Raw genomic sequence first — 22,394 nt, 5'->3', positions numbered from 1 at the left:
GATATCCACTGATGCTTGGTAAATGTTTCTGGAGACCAAACAGAATGCATAGCTCATGGTAGGGACTTATGTTGAAAAAATAGCATGTTGTAGCTGAGCATTTGCTCTGTCAAGCAGAGTTACTGTACTCACTGTATCAACTGTAGTTTAATAAAAATATATAGGAGGCATTACTTTCAGAGCGACTTATGTACATGCAGCCCAGGGAAGCCAAAAGGTTGGACACCCACGGGCTACAGGATGGGCTGGCACAGCAGAGGAGGGGACAGAACAACAGCACAGCAAAATCCTGAGACAGCAAAATCCTCCTTAGGACAAGGAACCACACGGAGCTGCCTGGTCGGGCCACCCACTCCATGCAGACTATGGAAGCACCACCTGGCTGAGTGCTGAGAGCAGAATTTCCCAGAAGCTGCAGCTGCGGTGAACAACCCTGCAGGACATCACACAGACCACGGACGAGAGGCACGAGGTCAGGTTTTGAAATTTGTCTTTTTAATAAAAAGGCACCTATAAAACAGGTCAATACATTACAGGCAGCACAGATACCCAAAAACAAGCCTAAAAATTGTTTCAAATAAAAACCAATAAGATGTCTTCACATATTGTATTTATATATTTATATTTATATATATATTTATATAATGGTACAAAATGACTGGGGAAGTTTCTCCATGGGATGATAGAGAACAGGTCAGTCACCATTACCTCAATGTGAAAGCTAATTCCAGGTGCTTGATTATTCGACTGAAAGATGCTCTTTCCCAATGATTACTTTTTGGAGCTGAAAAAACATTGCAACGTCATGGTTAAAACATGGGCAAACCTTTTACTGTGATTAGGTGGAGTCAGTACACAGAACTCAAGCTGAGATGCTGAGCAAAAAACTACAAGACATGAGAACAGACACAGCTCACAGCAGCGGGCAACCAGCTGAAGGCAATCCGCCCCAGCCTGATAGGGTTAGTGCTGCTCCTGGGCACAGCTGGGAGCAACGTCCAGGCAGAGGTGCTCCACAGCACCTCCTCTCCCCACAGTTCACCCATCACAGCAGTCAGGGTAGGGCTGGCTGGCTGGCTTTAGGGTGGCACGATTTTGCAGAAGAGCCCCGACTGCTGCTCTGCAAGTCCGCAGCTCTGAAATAATGCCAGGATTTCCCTTTTGTATACAGGCCTGCTGAGTTGAAAGGCTTTACTTCTTAGTTATTTATCACTGGAGGACAGGTCTCCCTCCTGCTGTCAGGCTGCCCAGGGTCTGCAGGGAACGTACCGGCAGGCAGAGATCTCAACGGGGCCAACAGAACAGACCAACAAAAAACTTTCCTTGTATAGAAAATAGTATGGCTTAAAATTAACTGAGACTAGCTGGTGGGTGATGAGCAGGGCAGGGGGCTGGCAGTGGTATTTGGATGTCTACAAGCAAATACTGGCAGCCAACGCCCCGAGGTGCAGCCAAGAGAAGCCACAGCCATTCGGGCCACTCAAGTTGAGAAAAAGCTGCATACGTTCAAGCCACATCCTCCCATGTGAAATGCACACTCTGAAAGGATGGGGAACTCAAACAGCTACATCAGGTCCAAAGCACGCTGACTTAGCCCTGGGTTAAAGACTATTCCTCTTTGCTGTAAATGCCAAGGCAGGGATGAGCACTTTGTTCCTTTGAAAACGATGCTCAATCAGATTGCAAACACCACAAAGCACGAGAGCAGAGTGAAGTCCTTTCTCAAATCCAGAGCTGCACTTCCAACCTCGTACTGCTCTCTACAAAATATCCCATTGGTTCAAGGTATTCCTCATTAGGTTAGATCATGTGGCTTCATCTCGTTACAGATCTGATCAACACAGCCACTGGGTTGACATTTCAGCATCCAACAGCTTTTTCTAGCAGCTTACAAGATAACAAAAAGCTCTGCCATTCCCTCCCCACTTGACAATCTCCCTTTCCTTCTGTGGTATCTAACAGGGAAAAGTGAGTGCTGCTACAAGAGAGGTAGTAAGCAAAGTCTGGCTTTGCAGAGATAATCCTCCAACTGGTGTTCATGTGGCAATCAAATGCCCTGAGTTCACAGTGGGATACCCATGGGGTACACCATGCTGGAATGGGGTCCTGCAGAGATCCAGAGACCCTATGAGTGCAGAAGGGCACATGCTTAATCCTACAGCCCCTTCAGTGGACAAACACAGGAAAGAACACCAGTGCTGCGTGCAGGAAGACCTTACAAAATGGAGGATGGGGAGGGTGAAGCACATCCAGAAAAGCCTGAGTTGTTCAAACAGCTTCCACCAGCCTGGGAATAAGAACCTCAGCCTCTTCTATCAGAAACTTAGGGCAACCTGTGGGCAGCTCATGGCACACAGCTGGCATCGCACAACACAACTCTGAGTCAGAAATGCAGTAGTGCACGCAGGGGGAGCACCCTGCAGGCACTCAAGGCCAGGTGGGATGGGGCCCTGGGCAGCCTGAGCTGGTGGGGGGCAGCCCTGCTCGTAGCCAGGGGTGGCACTGGGTGGGCTTTGAGCTCCCCTCCAACCTGAGCCATTCCATGATCTTCAACAGCAGTGCCTCCCAGTGCAGTAGGACAGGGCTGCTGCACAGAGCTCAGGGCAAGGAGGAGCAGGAGACCCTTGTGAAAGCCTGGAGGAGGGCAGTGTGAGAAAGGAAGACCTGGGAGACCAACTGACAGCAGAGGGAGAGGGGATGTGGCATGGTCCTGGTGGGTGATGGGTGGTAAAGGACTGGTGTAGGAAGGCTGCAAAAGAGCGGGATTCCCAGCTAGCCTCTCCTGGAAGCACAAGAATGAAAGATCCAGCTCAGCTCAGAGTCCCTCCATCCCTACACACCATCCTGCATGAAGGGAAAGGAAAGGCCCAGAGACAACACGACTGATGGAGACCTTCAGCCCCAGCATGTGATTACCAGCAGAACCTGGATCATTGCTGCCTGTGTCAGCTGGCTGGCATCCTCCCTTTCACAGCCAAAGCAGCAGTGACAGCTGTATCCTAAGGAGCTGCAGCCCTGCCTGGCCAAATGAGCACCGTTCCAGTGGCCGGGGCCACAGCTCTGACCTGCCCAATGGTCCTCAGCCACTGGCTGTGTTCTCGTGCTCAGTACAGCCTCCACAGGGGCCTGAGATCAGCATGGAGCCGAACGCCCTGCACGAGCAAACCATTCCAACACAAAGAGTCGCTCTACAATGGGATCTCCCAATGCCCTGCACACCCTGGAGGATCCTCCTGGCCCACCAAGGAAAGCTTTCAATCCTTGTACACTGTTGCCTTTAGCATTTTTTTTTCTTTTTCTTTTTTTTTTTTTTCTTAAACATGGTTTGAGGCTTCTATTAAAACACAGAAATACAGAACAATTAAAAACCAGCACAAGTTTTGCCTTTCTCAGCGACCTATTTACAGCTAGTTCCCAAAACCCTCTTACACAGTTTGGTTGCTTAAAAGGAAAACAAGGGAGAGAGAAGGAAACAAAATGACAAAACAAACAAACAAAGAACTAAACAAAAACAAGGAAAGAAAAACATTTGAAGGAGGAAAATAATAAACTGCCACAGGGTCTGGAAGTCCCTGGTCACCACACAGGGTTCAAAATTAACAGCCCCACTCCCAGTCCCTCCACCCTCTCCTTCCCCCTGAAAAAAGAAAGAAAAAAAGAAAAAAAAGAAAAAAAAAAAACCAAACCCAATTCACATCAAGTTTACTGCACATCTGGTTTTCTGTATAGAGGCAAATCCGATATGAAAAGCATCCCACTTGCTGTCCTCCACTGGCGTCGGCCCCCAACCCGCCCCCAACGAAAGGTTTAAAAACATCTGTACAATCAGGCCCATGCTTTAGAAAGGCAGGTTAGCCATGTTCCCCGGCCCGGGGATGTAACTCATTTGGCTGTCCAGGGAGACGCTCCTCTGCCTCATCTGGTGTGTGACCATTAGGTTCTGCTGCGGTGGGGGTCCCATGAGAGAGCCCTGAGGTGACATGATGTGTCCTGTCTGGGCATACATCTCCCCCGACACAGACATGCTCCTCTGCTTGGCCTGCATCAGCATGAAATTCTGCTGGGCCATCAGGCTCTGCTGCGGAGACATCATGCCCTGATGCATGCTGTTGCCCATCATGCCCTGCTGGGGCGGTATGCCTGTCCTGCCCAGCATGGGCACTTGTCCAGGATGGCACATGGGCATGCCGAGTCCCCTCTGCACGCCCTGCTGCCCCGGAAGGCTGGGGGCATTCATACCTGGCCTCACGGGGGGCTGATCAGCCATCATGTTCTGCAGGTTCATGAGGTGGAGGTTGGAAGGCTGTGATTTGGGTGCTTGGCTGTCACTCTTGGGGAAATACTGCAAGGTGCTGCTTGGCTTCTCCGACGGGATGATCCTGGACAGGTCAAACTCGGGGATGCCCGTGGGCGTGGGCCGGATGACCTCACTGAGCTCAGGATCGTTCAGTACCGATGCCACCCCGGGAAGCACAGCTGGGTAGGGCTCGCCGATCCGAGGAGGGATGTTCTTGCCCATCATGTGCTGCTGAGGAGGCATCTGGCCAGGCTGCTGGGTAGGAAGGTCCTCAGGTGGCAATGACATTCCCGGTGGAAAATGCTGCTGCATGCCAGGGCCACCTGCCCCACCAGGGGCCATGGGCATGCTTCCTGCAGGAGACTGCATGGCGTTGTGGGGCTGCTGCATGCGGGGGAACACGAGCTGGTTGGAAGGAATCATCTGTGAACTGTTGGGCACGGGGCCGCACTGCTGGTTCAGCGAGTCCTGGGGCCCCGGGGGCAGCATCATGGGGTTCTGGGGGGGCACACCCGGCCCCGGCGCACTCGGGTGCATAGGAATGTTGGAGCCTAGCGGGTTTGGGGAGGACATCATAGAAGTAGGGGGTGGTTCGTGGGAAAGAGGCTGCTGACCAGGCAAGTTGATTCCCATGGGGCTCTGGGAGGATCCAGGTCCCACGGAGTTTAAGTGCAGCTGATTCGTTTGATTCCCTGTCACACCTAAGGAGAGGAAAAAGAGAGAAAGGTTAACTCTGCCCACAGACCTCCATCCTGTGGAGCCTGCTGGGATCTACTGCCCAGAAAGCCCTGAGCTCCAAGGAAGGGGATGCAAGAAGGACTTGCAAAGCATCCAGAAGAAGTGCTCCGAACTTCAGCTCCCCAAGCCCACAGACAGCACAGAACGATTCCAGTTTTGCTCACTGCAATTCCGCACAGAGGACTGACCCTTTAGCACAGCCTTCCAGCTCCTCCTGTGATCACACACTGCTGAGTGGCAAGGAGGAACAAGACAGAAGTGCCAGCATCTCAACACAAGTGCTATCCAGGAGGGACAAACAGGCTCATCAGTACAGCAGATGCAAACTGCTCACAAAAAGGCTCCGTTTGAGAGGCAGTACGTGCATTTGCATGCTCATGGCCAAACCAAATGACTTCTTAGCAATCAAAGAGTCAACAAGTTGATTTTTCACTTTGAAAACCACCGAAAATATTTATCAAATAGCTTTAAACCCCAGCATCAAGTGGCACAGCCTGCTGGAATTCCCCTTCTCCTTCATACTGAGCACAGAATGATGAAAGGCAATCATTTGCCTAGCTGTCCTCATCAGTGCCACCAGCTAGCGAAGCGTATCTGGCTGTCGCTTACTGAAATCACAACTGTGCTAAGATACAGCCTTGCCTGTGCAGGCACCTGGGCTCCACTGAAAGCCAGCAGGCTCCCAAGCCCTGCTCTGAGCATCCCTCTCCTGCTGCAGGTTCCAAGCACCAGCCTTCTGCCTCATCCTGGACCTGAGATATCTTCACCTGCAGTGAAAACCCAGGGCCAACACATCCACACTGGGTCAAAGATGTTTTGAAAGCTTCCAGAGCTCATGGGATAAGTATGGCAGACTGGGTGATGTCCACCCAGGCAGCACAGACAAGCCAAAAGCAGATGGACACAGTGTGGACAAGTGAGCCAACTTAACAAATGAGGGCAAATTTCACCTGTTTGAGAAGGAAGCTGATGAGAGAACACACCAACACAGCAGCCCAGCCCTACAGGCACATACCTGCCATACTTCCAGGTGGAAGCATAGGCCTGTCTGGCAGCAGCTCGTCATCAGAGGTGGCAATGGTTTTGATGGCATTGTGGTAGAGTGGTGTGGAGCTGGGCATGGCGTACTTGGACATCTGAGACATCATCAGAGAAAGGGGGTTCTGGGAGGGGGATGGATCTGGAGAGGAAGTAAAAGGCATGTTGGGGTTCATGGTGCTAGAGGCTGGTTGGTTGCTGGCTGGTGCAGAAGAACTACTCCTGGGCCCAGAAGGGAGAGAACCTGCAAGCAAGAGAGAGCACAGCTTAGCACTGCACACACATAGCAGCTTTTCCTGTCAGACAGCAGCCCTGTTCCCAAACGATGGCTGCCAAACAGCTGGCAAGTCCTCAGGACTCTGAGGAGGCTCACACTCCAGAACTGTGATGGAGTTCCACTTCAAACTGCCCATGCCTTCCCAACTCAGACACATCTTTTTCTACCTGTATCACAGAGCACGAGCTAAACTACAATGGCTGCACCATTTGCCTTACAGATTACTCAGAAAGGCCCTTATTGGAACCCCTAGGGAAAAAAAAGTACTCAAAAATTAGACACGAGTGTCTCTCCACTCCTGTGAGAGCATGCAGACATGGGGAAAAATGGCCTAGCAAAAGGGTGGCGAATGCAAACACAGACCACAACAAATATAACTCTTGCATCATTCCAGTACACCACTTCCATGGCATCCACCCCAAGTCCTGCAGACAGCACTTATCCAGGCTTGTGCCTGACATCTCTGCTGACTGTCAGGGTAGAAACTGCTCTGCTGTGCCAGTAGGAAGGGGCTGCAAATGCACTCTGGGCTGCCTGCAACAAGCAGCCATGTGAGCAGAGCAGGAAGGAGAGCCAAGATCTGCTTCACCAGGTACAGGAAGAATGAGACTACAGCCAATCCAGGCAGGTTGGATTTGGGACCAGTGCTGATCCTATGGAGCTCTGATCACAGGGTGCTTGTTCCAGGGTTCTGGATGCTCACACACTCACCAAAACACACGCAGGCACACTAGCACACAAGATACCAACATACCCTGATCCAGTCCTGCCATGGACGTGGAGGAGTTCATGCTGAGTGTCTGCTTGCTCTGGTTGACTCCTGGGCTGGGCATTGTGGGTTTGGGAGATGGCACCCAACCCGGGGAAGGAACAGCCATGGAAGGGGACTTCAGGCGGCTTGGTGAGCCAGTAGGAGAGCGGACGTTAAGTGAGGAGCTCATCACCTGGGGAGACTTTAGGGGCCCAGACTGGTTAGAAGGTGGCATGCTGACCATCTGCGAGGGCGTCTGCGGGGACTTGAGGTTGGCAGAAGGCGAAGTGACCAGTGGAGAGTGCACCTGGCTGAGGGTGGGGGACTTGAGGTGACCCATGCTGGGGGAGTTCATCTGGCTGATGTTGATGGTGAGGTCGGAGGGTCGGCGGCCCAACCCCCGGGAAGGTGCTGGGTGCATATTGGCCAGGTTTCCCCCTTGTGCAGGAGCAGGATTGGAGGCTGGAGGCAGAGGGATGTGGCTGAGTCTAGTGGTACCACTGATGCTTCCGACAGGCATGGTGCCCTGCTCAGGGCTGAACATGTCTGAGGCATTGCCCATCTCCTGAGGCATGTTGGGGTAAGGTCCTTGCCCACTGGAGAAACCTTGTTGTCCCTGGCTGGGGAACTGAGAGGGAATCATCATTTTCTGCGGTCCCCCCAGCATTGCACTGCCATTGCCATTCTGAGCCCTTGCCCTGGCCAGCTCCTCAGGGCTCATACCCTGATGGGCCATCATGTCAGGGCCCCTCATCTTCTGCGACATCATCATCTGCTGCTGGGGGGTCATCTGGACATTAAGGTTCATGTTCATGTTCATGTTGACATTCATGTTCATGTTGAGGTTGCCAGGGCCCATGGGTGCGTCCATGTCCCGAAGGCCTGACTGGCTCATGGGGGGACTCAGTATCCCACGACTTCCTGCAAAATCCATTCCCATTGGGTTGCTGCTGAGGTTGTCCCCTGCTATCTGCCCAGCAAACATGGATGGATCCATCTGTCTGTGAGCCTGTATCATCCTCTCCATTTCCATACCCTGGCTCATGGAGTTGCTGGACATCCCCATGGGCCTCTGCATCGCCACCGGGCGTTTCTCCATCAGCTGGTGCCGCAGAATCTCCTCCCTGGCACGTGGATTCATGAACCTTTCAGGGTCCCCCTGCCCTGATGGGTAGGGCAGGGAGCCCTGTGGGAAGTTCCCGGGACCTCCCATCGGGGGCAGATCATCACTCCACCCCATGCCAGGCCTGACTGGCCTCTGCATGGCATTCATGGGACCAAGAGCATCCAAGGGCATGTTCTGCATCCCTCCAAAGCCAGAGACTCTCTGTATTTGATTTCCAGGGAATCGTGGCCCTGGGAAGGGTGGCCCTCCCCTTAGCTGCATAGGGTCCTGCACGTCCATGGGTCCCCGCAGCTGGCTGCCCATGCCTGGCGGCCACTGCTCCCCAGGCTTACTGTGGTAGGGTGGGGGGGGGCCACGCATCATCATGCTGCCCATAGATTGTGGAATCATGATTTCCTGCATGGGTCGGCCATGGATGCTGATCTGCTCCTCTTTCCGGCGCTTCTCCTCATAGTACTCTTCCTGCAACTTCCTCCAGGCCACTTGCTCTGGCGTCAGGCTGTCCTGGTTCAGCCGCTGCATCATCATGTTCATCTGCTGCCCCATGTCAGTGCCGGGGTGGTGGGGCACCTCGTGTTCCAGGCTGGGGCCGCCGAGGCTCTGGGTCTGGGAAATCATGGACTGCAGAGGCTCCTCGTACTTCTTCATGCTGGCAGGGGGAGCGGGGGGCTGGGCAGGGGCAGCCTGTGGCTGAGGGGCAGTCCCACCCTCACCCGTGCTTTGGCTGGACTTCATGAACGGCTCAGCCTCCCCGCTGCGCAGCAGCAGACGCTCAATGTCCCGCAGGGTCTGCAGAGAGCGCTCTCGGTGCTCCAGCTGCTCCTTCGAGAGCCCTTCTGAGTTCATGGAGTTCCTGGAGCCCAGCCCTGCCTGCCCATTCCCCTGCATCCCTGAACCCGGGCCCTCCCCGAGGAGGTTGGAGCTGGACGTGGCAGAGTCCACCTGCCCAGGCTGCATGGTGGTGGTAGATGCAGTGGGTGTATTGGGGTGGTTACTTCCAGGCTGGTTGCTGCCGCTGTTGTTTCCTAGAGAGTTGGGAGTCAGTTCTCTTCGGACATCTTCACTTGTCCCCTCCTGGGGCAGGTTGTTGGGTGCAGGTAGGGCTGTCTGACTGATGGCCTGAGGTGGAGGAGGAGGCTGTGGTGGGGGAGGCTGCGGCTGTGGCTGACTTGCTTGAGGTGCTGGTGGCTGCGACTGGGGAGTGTTGGCAGAAGGAGGGTTAATTGGAACCTGTTCAGCAACTCCCAGCACTTTAGGAGCTGGCGCCTGGTAGAGAAAAAGGAAGACAAAGTAAGGATGAAAATACTCTAGCTATTCTTCCCATAACCTATAGGAAAACAATCTGAAACACGCCACATGGCAGCTCTGCCTTCATTCCTCGTGGGGAAGAAGCAGGCCCCATCACATGGCCTGGAAACACACAGTCATGTATTCTGCCCACATATCTGTGGGGCCACATAACATGCCCCAGCCCAAATTCTTCACAGTTTACAACAACCAAGACTCATTCTGAAGTGGCTTCAAAGAAAGCACTTCCCACACTGCTGAAAGGGAATTCTGATTCCCTGTTCCTCCACAGCTAAGCCAGGAGCTGGGGGAAACAGCCATGTCAGAACGGAATGGTCAGCAGCAGCACTTGCCAACAGGAGCATTTGGTCCATGGCCAGTATACCTGGTCTAGCTTTGCCCGTGGGACGTTTTGCTGATGATAGGCCAGAATGGAGTCAGCTCGGCCCTGCAAGACAGCTTCCGCAGCTCTGGGGAGAGAGAATCAACCACTCAAGATCAGACAATGTGCCCCATCCCGGGCCCCAGGCACCACCTCCTCTCTTCAGTCCTATGGGAACAGGGAATTCTTAGGAGGTCAATAGGAACGGGGGGGATATTCTCAGAGTCCTCCCACCTGTCCTGCACAGGCCACAGTGAGGTTTTCCAACTGAAGATCACCTGCCTTGGAATTTCCCTCTTCCCATGGCCTGTGCTGGGCCTTCTGCTCTGCTTTGTGCCTGCTGCTCCATGCTGCCCTATAGGTAGCTGTTTCCAAGATGCTCTGCCACACACAATACACGATCTAGCAAAAAGCCCTAAAACTCAGTCTTGCTAGACTCTATGGCTGAGACAATGCAGAACAGAAGTGAGGAACTGAGTGGAGAGCACCAAGCATTACATGGCATTCCCTGTGACAACCCAACCCCACAGATGCCCCCAGATCAGCAATCCACACTGCTCTGGGTGAATGGACAAGATCTACTGCTTACGTGTTAGCAAGGTGCGTTGTAAAGACGTAGACGAACTGAGAAGGCTGCTTTCCTGTTCCACCACCTCCACCTCCCGCACCATCCGACCGTAAGCCTGGGGCAGTACCATGAGGTGTGCTGGCAGAACTGGTCTCATTCAGGTTTGGCAGCGGGTTGGACCCTGGGCCAAGCTGCGAGGCCGTGGACATTGCAGGATCTGCTACATTACAATCTGTGGGAGCACAGGACAGGAGTTACTGAAGCCAGCGCTGCAAGGGAAGCAGAGCAGCCTTTGCTGAACGGCACTGCTGTCTGGAGCAGAATGAGATGGAGGGAAGCAGGAAGGATCCCGGCACCACCAGATGGCAGCACCCGACCAGCAGTGCCTGCAATCTTGGTGGCCAATGTCCCCAGGCGCCCAAGCGGCCCAGCTCCTCCTTTGGTCTCTCCTTCATCTCAGGGTGGCCCCAGGCTCATCTCATCTCCCTTCCCATGGTGCTAACAACAGGGACCCGGGTAGCAGGGGAAAGAGGAGATGCTTTGCACCAGCGATAATTATTAATCATCATTAATTATTGAGTAATATTCCTAATTAATATTAATAAGCATTGTAATTAACAGCAGCATTCATTGCTTTCCTCTTGCTCAGCTCCATACACACACTACAGCCACTGAGCCAGGCCTGCTCTTTTACCAGCAGGCTGGGGCAAAGCAGTGGCACTGAGGGATGTGGTCAGTGGGCAGCACTGGTGGTAGGTGGGCAGTTGGACTGGATGATCTTGGAGGTCTTTTCCAACCTCAATGATCCTATCATTCTAACCAGCTGGCAGGAAAGTCTCGCAGTCCTGCCTGCCATCCCGGCCCTTGTGAACCACACAGAGATAAACATCTCAGGGAAGACGGCTGCTGTGCACTGGCAGGCATTAAGGCCACACGTCACACAGCTTTATGTGCACGTTTGCTGACTCACAGTGATACTGAACTGCCACGCAAGGCAGAGCACTTCTTCCAAAGAGAAAGAAACAGCCGTATTTTTTCTAACATCCTGCACTCCGGTGGACAGGAAGAGATGGAAATTAAAGCAACCAGATCTGAAAGTTCACAAAATTTTTACACCTATACAACCTCAAAACATCAGTCTGAACTTTAGGAATAGCTAGCTGGGCTTCACTAAAGGCCGTGGCTGGAAGAACTCCCTGCTCACAATGGCCTGCTCAGCTCTGCCTGAACCACTGTCAAGACACCAAGAGCACCTTTAGCCTCATTTGCACAGATGAAGGTATCTGGGCAGCATGGGCATCCAACCTCAACACTTTCCCCCTCCAGCATCTCAGTGCATCTCCACAGAACAAATCCCACACCTCGCTGTGTGGCTGCAGATACTCTCAGAGCACAATGATCAGCCACACTCCCAGGAGAGATCTGGCTTTATTCAAGATTCTGGGCAGGTACGGAGGTAGGCACTCACTGTGTGCACTGCTGATGGGCTTGTCGTCTTCCTCGCTGTCTGGCCCAGAGCACCATTCGTCCCCACTGTACGGCTGCTTCCTTTCCAGCACACACCGCCGCTTGCTGCGGGGAGCCACCTCGCCTGCAAAGGACACAAGAGTCAGAGGAGCTGAGGAGAGCTGCCAAGGGGCTGAGAAGGCTGGGGCTCTGCCTGGCTGCAGTGAAGGAAGTTGGGGAGGCATGGTGTGCAAGGCCAGGCTCTTTAGCTTGGAGCTCACCGAAGCCCAGGCTTGCCAACCATGTCCTGCAGGTATCTGGGCTGGCACTGAGACATCATCCCCTGAGCAGTGGTCAAGGGGCAGCCTGGGGATGGCGAGCCAAGACCCCAGGTGGCAGTGGGACCCACGCAGGACTTGGCCGTGCTGCCAGACATGGCCTCCTGTACTCTGAGCACTGTGCCAGAGCTGCAACACAATTCCTTCCAGCAAGACCTTGTGAGAGGCCCGGGATGAAAGCCCTTCAGCAGCAGCACTGCCTGGCCTGAGGCACCGCTCACAGAACATCTCTGCAGCCCACGCTGGGCCCAAGCTGTTACCCTTTGGCTGAGGATGCTGGCAGCTCGCTGGACCCAAGGATTATCCTGTGGGCACAGCCCAGATGCTCGCTCATTGAGAGAGGCACAGCACTGGCTGAAGGGAAAGCACAGTCAGTGCTAGATGTCTGCCATTCAGAAAAACTCAGTCTGGCACAAGAGACAGACAGGGAGCTTGTTAGAGGCCTGCTAGGTTCCTCCCCCCTCCCTCGCCAACTCCCACAGGACACATCCTGCGAGGAGACCTCCCAGCTACTCGTCTTGCCTGGCACCAGCAGAGCACCAAATCCTGCATCTCCCCACCAGGCTGGCAGTCAGTGCTCAACATCACTGCCTCATCCCTGTCCTCCTCCCTTTCTCCACACGTGCACTGGCTCTGCTCCTCCACAGGTCTGCATTCCCACATGCACAGCCATCCGTCCTCCCAGACACAGGGCTGCATGGCTCTCCTGACGAAGTACTGAGCAAGTACTTTTGTGTGTTTTTTGTTGTTTTTCTGCCTGGACAAGGGCTTCAAAGAGTAATCAATGGTGAGAAATGTCATTAAAAGACAAGTAAAACCTGAAGATGTTCACATCCTTGGTAGGAACAAGAGACACAGACTCTGCTTTTCGAAGCCATTCATCAGGCAGGGGCCTTTACACCCTCTCTAAACTCAGACGTTCCCTTGATTTCATAGCTCAGGTTGGGGCAGCTTGGAAAGGAAGCAGCTTGCCTGAAGGCACCCAGGAATCATAGAATCATAGAATAGCTTGGGTAGGAAGGGACCTCAAGGATCTTGAATCTCCAACCCCCACCACATGCAGGGCCACCAGCCTCCCCATTTAATACCAGCCCAGGCTGCCCAGGGCCCCATCCAATCTGGCCTTGAACACCTCCAGGGATGGACAGGGCATCCACAGCCTCTCTGGGAAGCTGTTCCAGCACCTCACCACTCACCTCACCACTCCCCCTGACATCCAACCTAAATCTTCCCTCCTTCAACTTCGAACCATTTCCCCTTGTCCCAGGGTTAGGGTTAGGAACAGGGCCAGATGACCTTCAAAGATCCCTTCCAGCTCTAAGGATTCTATGATTGATAACTTCTAGCTCTGTGTTAACTCCAACGTAACACTGTCTGATCACTCTCTGTATATAATCTAGAGGTTTATGGGCCATATTAATGCAACGTGTCAGCAAACTACAGGAGGATTCAGGCATTCCTGATCATGTTATTTCAGTAGATTTCCTGTGTCACATGGAACCAGTGGGTACCACGCTCTGTGAGATGCAGGACAGCACAGGGAAGGCTGGCTGGGACAGGGGAGTCAAAGGATTTGGAAGTAGTGACTCAGCCCTTCTTTAGAAGTCAAGTGTTTCTACACAGGAGTCATCCACAGCTAAGGAAACCACAGAGCTGCTCAGGCAGCGACCCTTGCAGCAGCTCCTCACTAACCAGGCGAGGAGCTGGGCAGCTGCAGAACACCACCAACGGCAGCTCTTTGCCAGCAGTGAGAAGACACAAAACAACTACCTCTGTCCTGAGCTGAAAGTCTGTACGTTGCAAAGCAGAGCTGCTCAGAACAGCGTAGGTGAAGCAAGCTCTTGTTCAGCAGGCCTCAGAAGCCCATTCAACCCACAGTTCCAGACTCTCGATGTAACCAGCAGTTTAAGAAATGACAATGCTCAGCCACTCTGGTCCCAGAGCTGCAGATGAGACAAGTGGTGATGCACAGGCTGCTGGGGTAGGTCCAAACAGAAGGGCAGCATTGAAACACAAGCTGCTTACAGCTGCTCCCATCCCCGCTCCTGCCCGAATGCTTGGAGCAACCGAGAGAAGGACTTTTGAAGCACAGTTTAGAAGCACATTACCTTTTGATTCTGTGTCCAGCGACGGGGTGCCAGCTTCTCTCTGCTCTCCTGAGTCCACTGAGATGCTTCGTTCCCGTTTCACCTTGCCTTTCAAGGAGCTGAAGTTCGGGACAGTGTTCTGGCTGTTTTTCAGTCCAGAGTTGCCAGGGGAGATCTGGGTGGCCTTGCCGCCATGGCTGCCTGCACCCACACCCTTCGAGCCCAGGTTGCAGGTGGGTGCTTGGCTCACGTTGTGGTGCTGGGCCGGGGCACCGCTGCTGCCTGCCTTGCCATGGCTGGGCAGTTTGTTGTCAGGGTGCATTGGATTGGCTGAAGCGTCCCACAGCACCAGTGGAGGGAGCTCCCAGGCCCTTCTGTCACAAACCTGCAAGAGAAGAAGGCAGAGGGTGAGCACGGTGCCCCACACAGCAAGGGAGAACCCAGAGCTGCTCATACGACATCGCTCAACCTGCAGCCCTGGGCACTGCTGTGTGCATCCCTCACAGCTTACAACTACCTTCGACTTCCCGCATGGGACAGGCACTGTGGGAGCACCAGAATGGGCTGCTTAGGGTGCCCATCTCCAACTTTAGGGATGCAGCTCTTGAACAAAGACCTGTAGTATACTCATTGCTAAAGACTCTGACAGTGCTGTGCAGAACAAAGAGCATCCCAGTGAGAACCGCTCCTCAGCTCTCCTGCATCAGGGCCTCACACTGCCCTGCCACAGCCCTGTCATTACTCTTCTCCCTGCCACAGGCGAGTTTGGGGAAGGAAAGCAAACCACGTGTTTGGGGAAGCTGAGGTATCCCTGTCTGCTTGCATACTTCTATGTTGTTTGCATGACACCCCCTCCACACAGGCGAGAACCTTTCCCTTGTATAGGCAGACGCATTTCCCAGCACGCAGGGGTTACTGGGACCACGCTCCTCCCATCTGGACTGAGCAGCCCAGAGGCTGAGCACAGATTTTTTCTGCCACCCTGGGACACGCAGCACCAAACTCTGTGGCTCTAAATAGAACACAGTGCCCAGCAGCACCGTGCACACCACCTCCAACTCTGCTGATGGCTGCGAGGCACAGGCTGCATGTAGCAACAGACTGCCAGGGAGTTCCCTGCCTGTAAAATGGACTTCTCCACACCTGCTCCCTGCACCAGGGCTGGTTAGTGTGCAGCAGTGTGCAGCAGTGCCTGGCAGAGCAGCATGCGGCAGGAGCTCTACTGCACAGCCCTACAGCACAAAGCCCTATTGCACAGCCCCACTGCATACAGCCCTAATGCACAGCCCTACAGGACAGCCTTACAGCACACAGCCCTACTGCACAGCCCTACAGCACACAGCCCTACTGCACAGCCCCACTGCATACGGCCCTAATGCACAGTCCTATTGCACAGCCCTACTGCACACATCCCTACTGCACACATCCCTATTGCACACATCCCTACTGCACAGCCCCACTGCATACAGCCCTACTGCACAGCCCTACAGCACATAGCCCTACTGCACAGCCCCACTGCATACAGCCCTACTCACAGCCCTACAGGACAGCCCTACAGCACACAGCCCTACTGCACAGCCCCACTGCATATGGCCCTACTCACAGCCCTATTGCACAGCCCTATTGCACAGCCCTACTGCACACATCTCTATTGCACACATCCCTACTGCACAGCCCTACAGCACATAGCCCTACTGCACAGCCCCACTGCATACGGCCCTACTGCACAGCCCTACAGGACAGCCCTACAGCACACAGCCCTATTGCACAGCCCTACTGCACACATCCCTATTGCACACATCCCTTCTGCACATCCCTACTGCACAGCCCTACAGCACACAGCCATGCTGCACAGCCCGCCCAGGCGTTCCTGCCTAGTTAGCAGCATCATTTGCGCACAGCTTGCCCTATCACTGCTCCCTAACTAGCGACTCGTTAGCTGCTCCCTCCTCCTCCCCGCACACCTCTCTGAGGGCTCCGCTGTAGCCCGGAGGAAGATGGTGAGCCACAGTGCTGATTAATTTTCACAGCACATAAGGGAGTTGCTAGCCCTTTAAGCATCAGCCAGCCTTGCTCGCGCGCTCTCGTTCTCTGGGGACCTATTAATAGCAGCTGGAAAGATCACATCACTCTCTGGATATTTATACCCCTCATTCCACACCAGGAGAGATTTATGTCAGAGCCGCGGTCCCAGTGCCTGCCCAATTGCTCTGTCAAAGCGTTTGCAGGGGGAGGGGAGCGGAGTGGGAAGGGAGACACAGAGAGGGCAAGCAGGGAGGAGGAGAAGGTCCATATGGCACAGACTGCGGCATTAAGCACACATGCTGCCTGCAATCACAGGCTGGCCAGCCTCGGGGAGCCTTCACCCCGCTGCAAGAGGCTGCTGCCAGACAGATTCCAGAGAGCGAGCCCCGCAGCAGCCCGTGCCACCGACGGCCCCCAGCCCTGCCTGCTGCTCCACCAGCTCCACACCACGCCATTCGTGCAACACATCGCAGGGCCGTCCTGAGGGTCACAATCTGATGCACGCCCAGACGCCGCTAGATGAGCAGAGAGGAGCTACCGCCGCTGCTGCTATCAGCGAGGAGACGCGAGGCCGCCTGCGGCACATCTGCATGAACGCAGTATTTCATTCAAAACAGATCCCAAAGTGCTTCACCAAACACGCTCAGCAGCACTGCAGCACAACACGAGCTGGAGCACAGCGCAGACGTGAGCGTGCTGAGGAAGGAAAGAGAAAGCCAGGTCCCTGCTAAGGCCGTGCCCACAGGCTCCAGACTGACGGTCAAGATGCACCCACTGTCCCTCAGGTCAAACTCATTCATCAACGAGTCAGAAGCTGGAAGGTCCCTTCCAAAAGGCCCAGTAGCAACCCAGACTTTTCAGCAGTCAGGGAGCCACAGAATGGCTCAGCTTGGATTGGAGCTCAAAGCCCACCCAGTGCCGCCCCCGGCCATGGGCAGGGCTGCCCCCCACCAGCTCAGGCTGCCCAGGGCCCCATCCCACCTGGCCTTGAGTGCCTGCAGGGATGGGGCACCCACAGCTCTGGGCAGCAGTGCCAGCGCCTCACCGCCCTCTGACAAAGGATTGCTTCCTCACAGCTAACCCACATCTCCCCTCTTTTAGCTTAAAGCCATTCCTCCTTGTCCTATGATCATTCCCCCTTGTCCTATGACCGTTCCCCCTTGTCCTATCATGTAAAAGCAGATTCTTTCCTACAGACATGCCTACCACGCTACACCCCCATCATACAAACTCTCTTTGCAGCTAATCATGGAAGTTCACCATGAAAGGTGCTTCACTCACAGACAGCACACAGCCACCCACCTCACACAGCCTGGATAACCTCACCCCATTCAGGAAGACAGACATCCCTCAAAATGCCACGAGGGAGGACGGCCCTACAGGGCCCAGCAGCCATTCCAATGAAACCTCCAGGTGCAGAGCAGCCTCGCTCACTGTGAGGTCCCCTACAGAACACTGTGTTCTAAGGGCATCTAATTAGCGCTCCTCCTCCTTTTATTTTGGGTGCTCCATGGAGGACATCCCATACCTTGCCTCAGCTGATGACAGCACAGAAAGCCACGCAGAACTGACTGTGACCCGGGGAAATTCTCCTATTCCATCCTATTCCGTTCTTAACTGAGCCCAGCCACACCACACTCGCAAATCCTAGCAGGAGAAAGGCCAGAAGCAACTGCCTGCAGATTCTACTGTGCTCTCAGAAGCAGCAACAGTTGGATCTTGCTGAAGAGGCATGGCGGGACTCCACCCCAGCCTCCCATCTGTCTGGCTGCAGCATGCTGATAGACATCTTGATTGCTGCGAGCTCCTTGCACACACCCCTTCCAACCAGATTCCAGCAGGCATGCCACGCATCTGGGCCACAGAAGAGAATTAATTAGAAAGAAGATACACTGACACAGGCAGACAAATGATCCAAAACATCTTGAAAAGAACACGAGAAAAAGGAGATTGCATAGAAATGTGGCTCCCTCTGCAATTTAGCAACACACACGCTCCAGCCCAGCAGTTTTAAAGACAATAGAAAATCTAATTCCCAGTGGCTACAGCGAGGAGCCAAGACTCCTGGGTCCTAGCCCTGCTGCCACCAGATCCGTGAGTGATCCTGAGCATGATGGGTTTTGTCTGGTTGCCTTGATTTCCCCATCAGAAAACAGGCAGCCAACCTACCTGATGAGGGGAAGGAGCACACAAAGCTCAATCGATAGCTCTGCTGAAAGATGTGCTGTATCTAAATGCAGAGGGAGAATATTTGTGTCTTGTACGTCTGAAAAGCTTTAAATCAAAGACTTGGGCAGAAGATAAACCTCACATGGAAACAACGAAAACTGCTTTCAGCAAAGCTTCACTACACTCTGAACAACAGCAGGGGAGGAGGAAACTGAGCGAGGAGAGACTGAGCTGACAAACTCCCCGTCCTGGAATTGATAGCTGATAGTTCAGGAAACCTGAAACCCCAATGCCTTCCCAGAGGACTTTCTGGTGAATCATGCTCCCACTCTCTCTGAACAGCAACACAGATTCCCAACACCACCACAAGTATGCAGAGTGTGCAGCGCGTGGTGCAGGGCAGGAGAGCTCCTCGCAGCACTCTGCCAGCCCAGCAATGAAACCTGGATAACTGCAGACTTGCACACGGTGGATATCAGCCTCCTGAGCTGCACCGACATGCCCCACCAACAGCAAAGACGAGATGCTTTGTGATGAAGTGATGCAACAAGCAGAGAGCAACCAGGCCCTGCTCTGCCAGCCAGCTCAGGGAGTAACAAGGGCAGGCTGCTGCTGCACTGTGCTGAGCACATCACCTACGCTGGCAGCACAGCTGCTCAGCCTTTTAGCACTGATCCTGAGACAGCCCTGATCCAGAATGTCCCACGGATATCACCACAATCTCAGTCATAGGATGGTTTAGGTTGGAGGGGACCTTAAAGACCATCCAGTGCAGACACAACAAGGTCTCCCTGCAGCTTTGTCTTCTCCAAGCCGAACAAGCCCAGCTCCCTCAGCCTGTCTTCACACAGAGGTGCTCCAGCCCTCTGAGCATCCTCGTGCCCTCCTCTGGACCCGCTCCAGCAGCTCCGCATCCCTCCTGTCCTGGGGCCCCAGGCCTGGGCACAGCACTGCAGGGAGACTCATCACAGAATCACAGAATGGCCAGGGTTGGAAGAGAGAGACCTCAAGGATCGTGAATCTCCAACCCCCCTGCCACATACACACTCATTGCCAGCCTCCACCTGGACACAGAGCCACGATGAGATCCTTGGCAATGTTAGATCCTTGGCAAGCTCAGAGGCTTCATGAATTAAGTGTTCATGGGTCAGCAAGCGACACCCCAAAGAGCTGCTGCCATCTCCTAAAAGTCTCTCTTACCCCCAGCCTGGATGAGACCACGGCACGCTGCCTAACACTGCCTAACAGCCCTAAGAGCAGCAGCTGTCCCAGGGTTAGCAGCAGAAAGGGACAGCACACTTTCAAAGAGATATCACACTACTTCATTGAAGTCAAAGCATTTCACCTAGGCACGGGCTATGACAAGCTTTCCAGAAGCAAGATTTCTGATGTCTAAGATTCCTGGATCATTTCTGATTTGAGAACAAAACCAGTTTCAGAAATCTGCCTTTTTCGGTGCAAAAATGATTGTTCCAAACCAATCTGTTTTGCGAGACCATCCAGCGGACTTTGATTCTGTTCCAGTGAGAAACAAACCCCCCCCCCCAAACAGTAGGAGAACTATATAACTGTCATCCTGCCATCTCCAGCCAAGAGTCCACGATGAGCATCAGCAGCCAGAGGTGCCCTGAAAGCCACCCGAGCCCAACAAGCACAGCTCAGCACCAGCATGCCATGCAGCAACCGTGCAGCTACAGGAGTGCCTCATCGTTATCAAGCATCAGGAAATTATCTTGCTCTGATAGAGTCAGATGGACAGCCTGGAGAAGCCCATTCACTTCTTGTATCCTTTACATGCCTTTTTCAATGGCAGAAGAGGTGACAGCCTCACAGCTTCTATAGGAGGATTGAAAAAGACCTGCAGAGAAAACCTAATGCTCTGTCAAATCCTAGCGGTTCTCAGAGTCATTTGGTGGATCCTACTGCTCTCCTGTCATTTGGAGCTGCCTTGGAAATAATACATTTCGGTAGGGCTGCTTGGTCTCAAAGGAGGATAAAATCTCAGCTTCACCTTCCCTTCCACCTATGGAGAGACATCCCCATGTACATAACGCTCAGAAATCCACTTGGAGCTGTGCCTCACACTGCCCCCTAATACACTGACACTCACGAGCAGCAGGCTTGGAGGTAAGATCCTGAATACTCAACTTTCCCACAAGTCTCACAACGGAGTCAAGTCTTGCCTAAAGCCATGCAAGTCAGGTAAGGCGTGATGTGTATACCATAAAATCACTGAATCATAAAGCACTCTTGATTGGAAAGGACCTTAAAAGATCATCTAATCCAAACTTGCATGGAAAATGGTGCCTAAATGAGATTATCCAGTACCCTGTCCAGACAACCATCCCCAAATCATCATGCAATGATGTTTCAAGTCCTTTTTCTGTCCCCGACCTGAAAAAAAGTCTCCTACATTTCTTCAGCCCTTTCACAGATGGCCCTGGTTTTCACCACTTTCTCTAGGACAATTCATGTTTTTAGAGCCAACACCCATGCCATTCTGAGCTCTTACAAATGCAGATTCATATACCTCCACCCATACTTAAATTCTGCTGCCAAAAGCAGTGCTAAGATGCAGGGAGTACTTGGAACCCTGCCCTGCAGGATGATCCTTAAGAGCAAGTAATCTGCAAAGTAGCCCTGGGACATTGGTGGGTAAGCTAGTCTGTATTCCAACGAAAGCATCATAGAATGGCCTCAGATGGAAGGGATCTGGGCACAGCACTGCAGCTGGGGCCTTCCAGGGGCAGAGCAGAGGGGCACAACCCCCTCCCTCTCCTCTCCCTGCTGCCACCCCTCTGTTGCTGCAGCCCAGGGGACTGTCGGCCTTCCGGGCTGCAGGCGCACACTGCTGCCTCATGTCCCCTTCTGTCCAGCAGGACCCCAAGTCCTTCTCCGCAGGGCTGCTCTCAGCGAGTTCTTCTCCAGTCTGGGCTCATGTCTGGCACTGCCCCGACCCAACAGCAGCACCTGGCCTTGTTAAACCTCATCAGGTTCTCATGTGCCCCCTTTCTGAGCCCGTCCAGCTCCCACGGATGGCGTCCCTTCCTGCTGCTGTGTCCACTGCACCACTCAGCTCGGTGCCATCAGCAAACTGCTGAGGCTGCACTCCATCCTATCATCTGTCACTGATAGAGATGCTGAAGAGCACCGGTCCCAAGATGGACCCCTGGGGGACACCACTCATCACCGGCCTCCACCTGGACATGGAGCCATGGACAACAGCCCTCTGGCTGCGACCATCCAACCAATTCCTTATCCACCAAATGGTCCAGCCTTCAAATCCATCTCTCTGCAATTTGGAGATAAGGATGTGGTGCAGGACTGTGCAAAGGCACAACTCCAGGTAGATGACATCAGTTGTCCTTCCTTTGCCCCCCCAGTGCCATCACTCCATCACAGAAGGCCACTGGATGGATCAGGCACGCTCTGCTGTTGGTGAAGCCGTGCTGGCTGTCTTGGATCATCCCTTCATCTCAATGTGCCTTAACATCTTTCCCAGAAGAATCTGCTCCATGATCTCCCCAGGCACAGAGGTGAGGCTCCCCAGCCTGCAGTTTCCAGGTCTTCCTTTCTTAAAAAATCATACCAAGTCCCTTCCCACACACTGCCAAAGTCAGGGTTTCTGCTATGCCACATGTGCAGGACAGAAGTTAACTCCTGGCACCCCTTCACCTTCAACCCAGCAGAACCCAGCATGGTTCCCAGCCACCGTGGAGCAGACCGAGCGCCCCAACCCACCGGCTGCCCCACGAACTGTGGGGTGAAGCCACTAGGTGTCACCCTCACCCAGGGCAACCTCAGCCCAACGCTGCCCAGCCGGTCCCATGTCCACACCAAGCCCTCCTCCTGCATCCCAGCCCTC

At 53.7% G+C, this 22,394-nt stretch overlaps 1 protein-coding gene across 2 annotated transcripts in view; it reads right to left on the bottom strand.

The window, feature by feature from the left end:
* Positions 1 to 473: 473 nt before the first annotated feature.
* Positions 474 to 22,394, bottom strand: part of BCL9L (BCL9 like) — a 42,083-nt gene continuing 20,162 nt past the window's right edge. For both annotated transcript variants that reach the window (XM_031599946.2, XM_090123538.1), the window contains exons 2-8: positions 14,357 to 14,720; positions 11,933 to 12,055; positions 10,486 to 10,696; positions 9,900 to 9,984; positions 7,105 to 9,493; positions 6,051 to 6,317; positions 474 to 4,998 (exon numbers count right to left, since the gene is read on the bottom strand). In XM_031599946.2, the coding sequence (XP_031455806.1) occupies positions 3,839 to 4,998; positions 6,051 to 6,317; positions 7,105 to 9,493; positions 9,900 to 9,984; positions 10,486 to 10,696; positions 11,933 to 12,055; positions 14,357 to 14,657 (4,536 nt within the window). In that variant the 5' untranslated portion in view covers positions 14,658 to 14,720 and the 3' untranslated portion in view covers positions 474 to 3,838. The remainder of the gene's footprint in view (positions 4,999 to 6,050; positions 6,318 to 7,104; positions 9,494 to 9,899; positions 9,985 to 10,485; positions 10,697 to 11,932; positions 12,056 to 14,356; positions 14,721 to 22,394) is intronic.

Source organism: Phasianus colchicus, chromosome 23 (assembly GCF_987193195.1).
Source record: "Phasianus colchicus chromosome 23, bPhaCol1.hap1.1, whole genome shotgun sequence".
NCBI classification, from domain to species: Eukaryota; Metazoa; Chordata; class Aves; order Galliformes; family Phasianidae; genus Phasianus; species Phasianus colchicus.
This window is presented reverse-complemented; position numbering and strand designations above follow the sequence as displayed.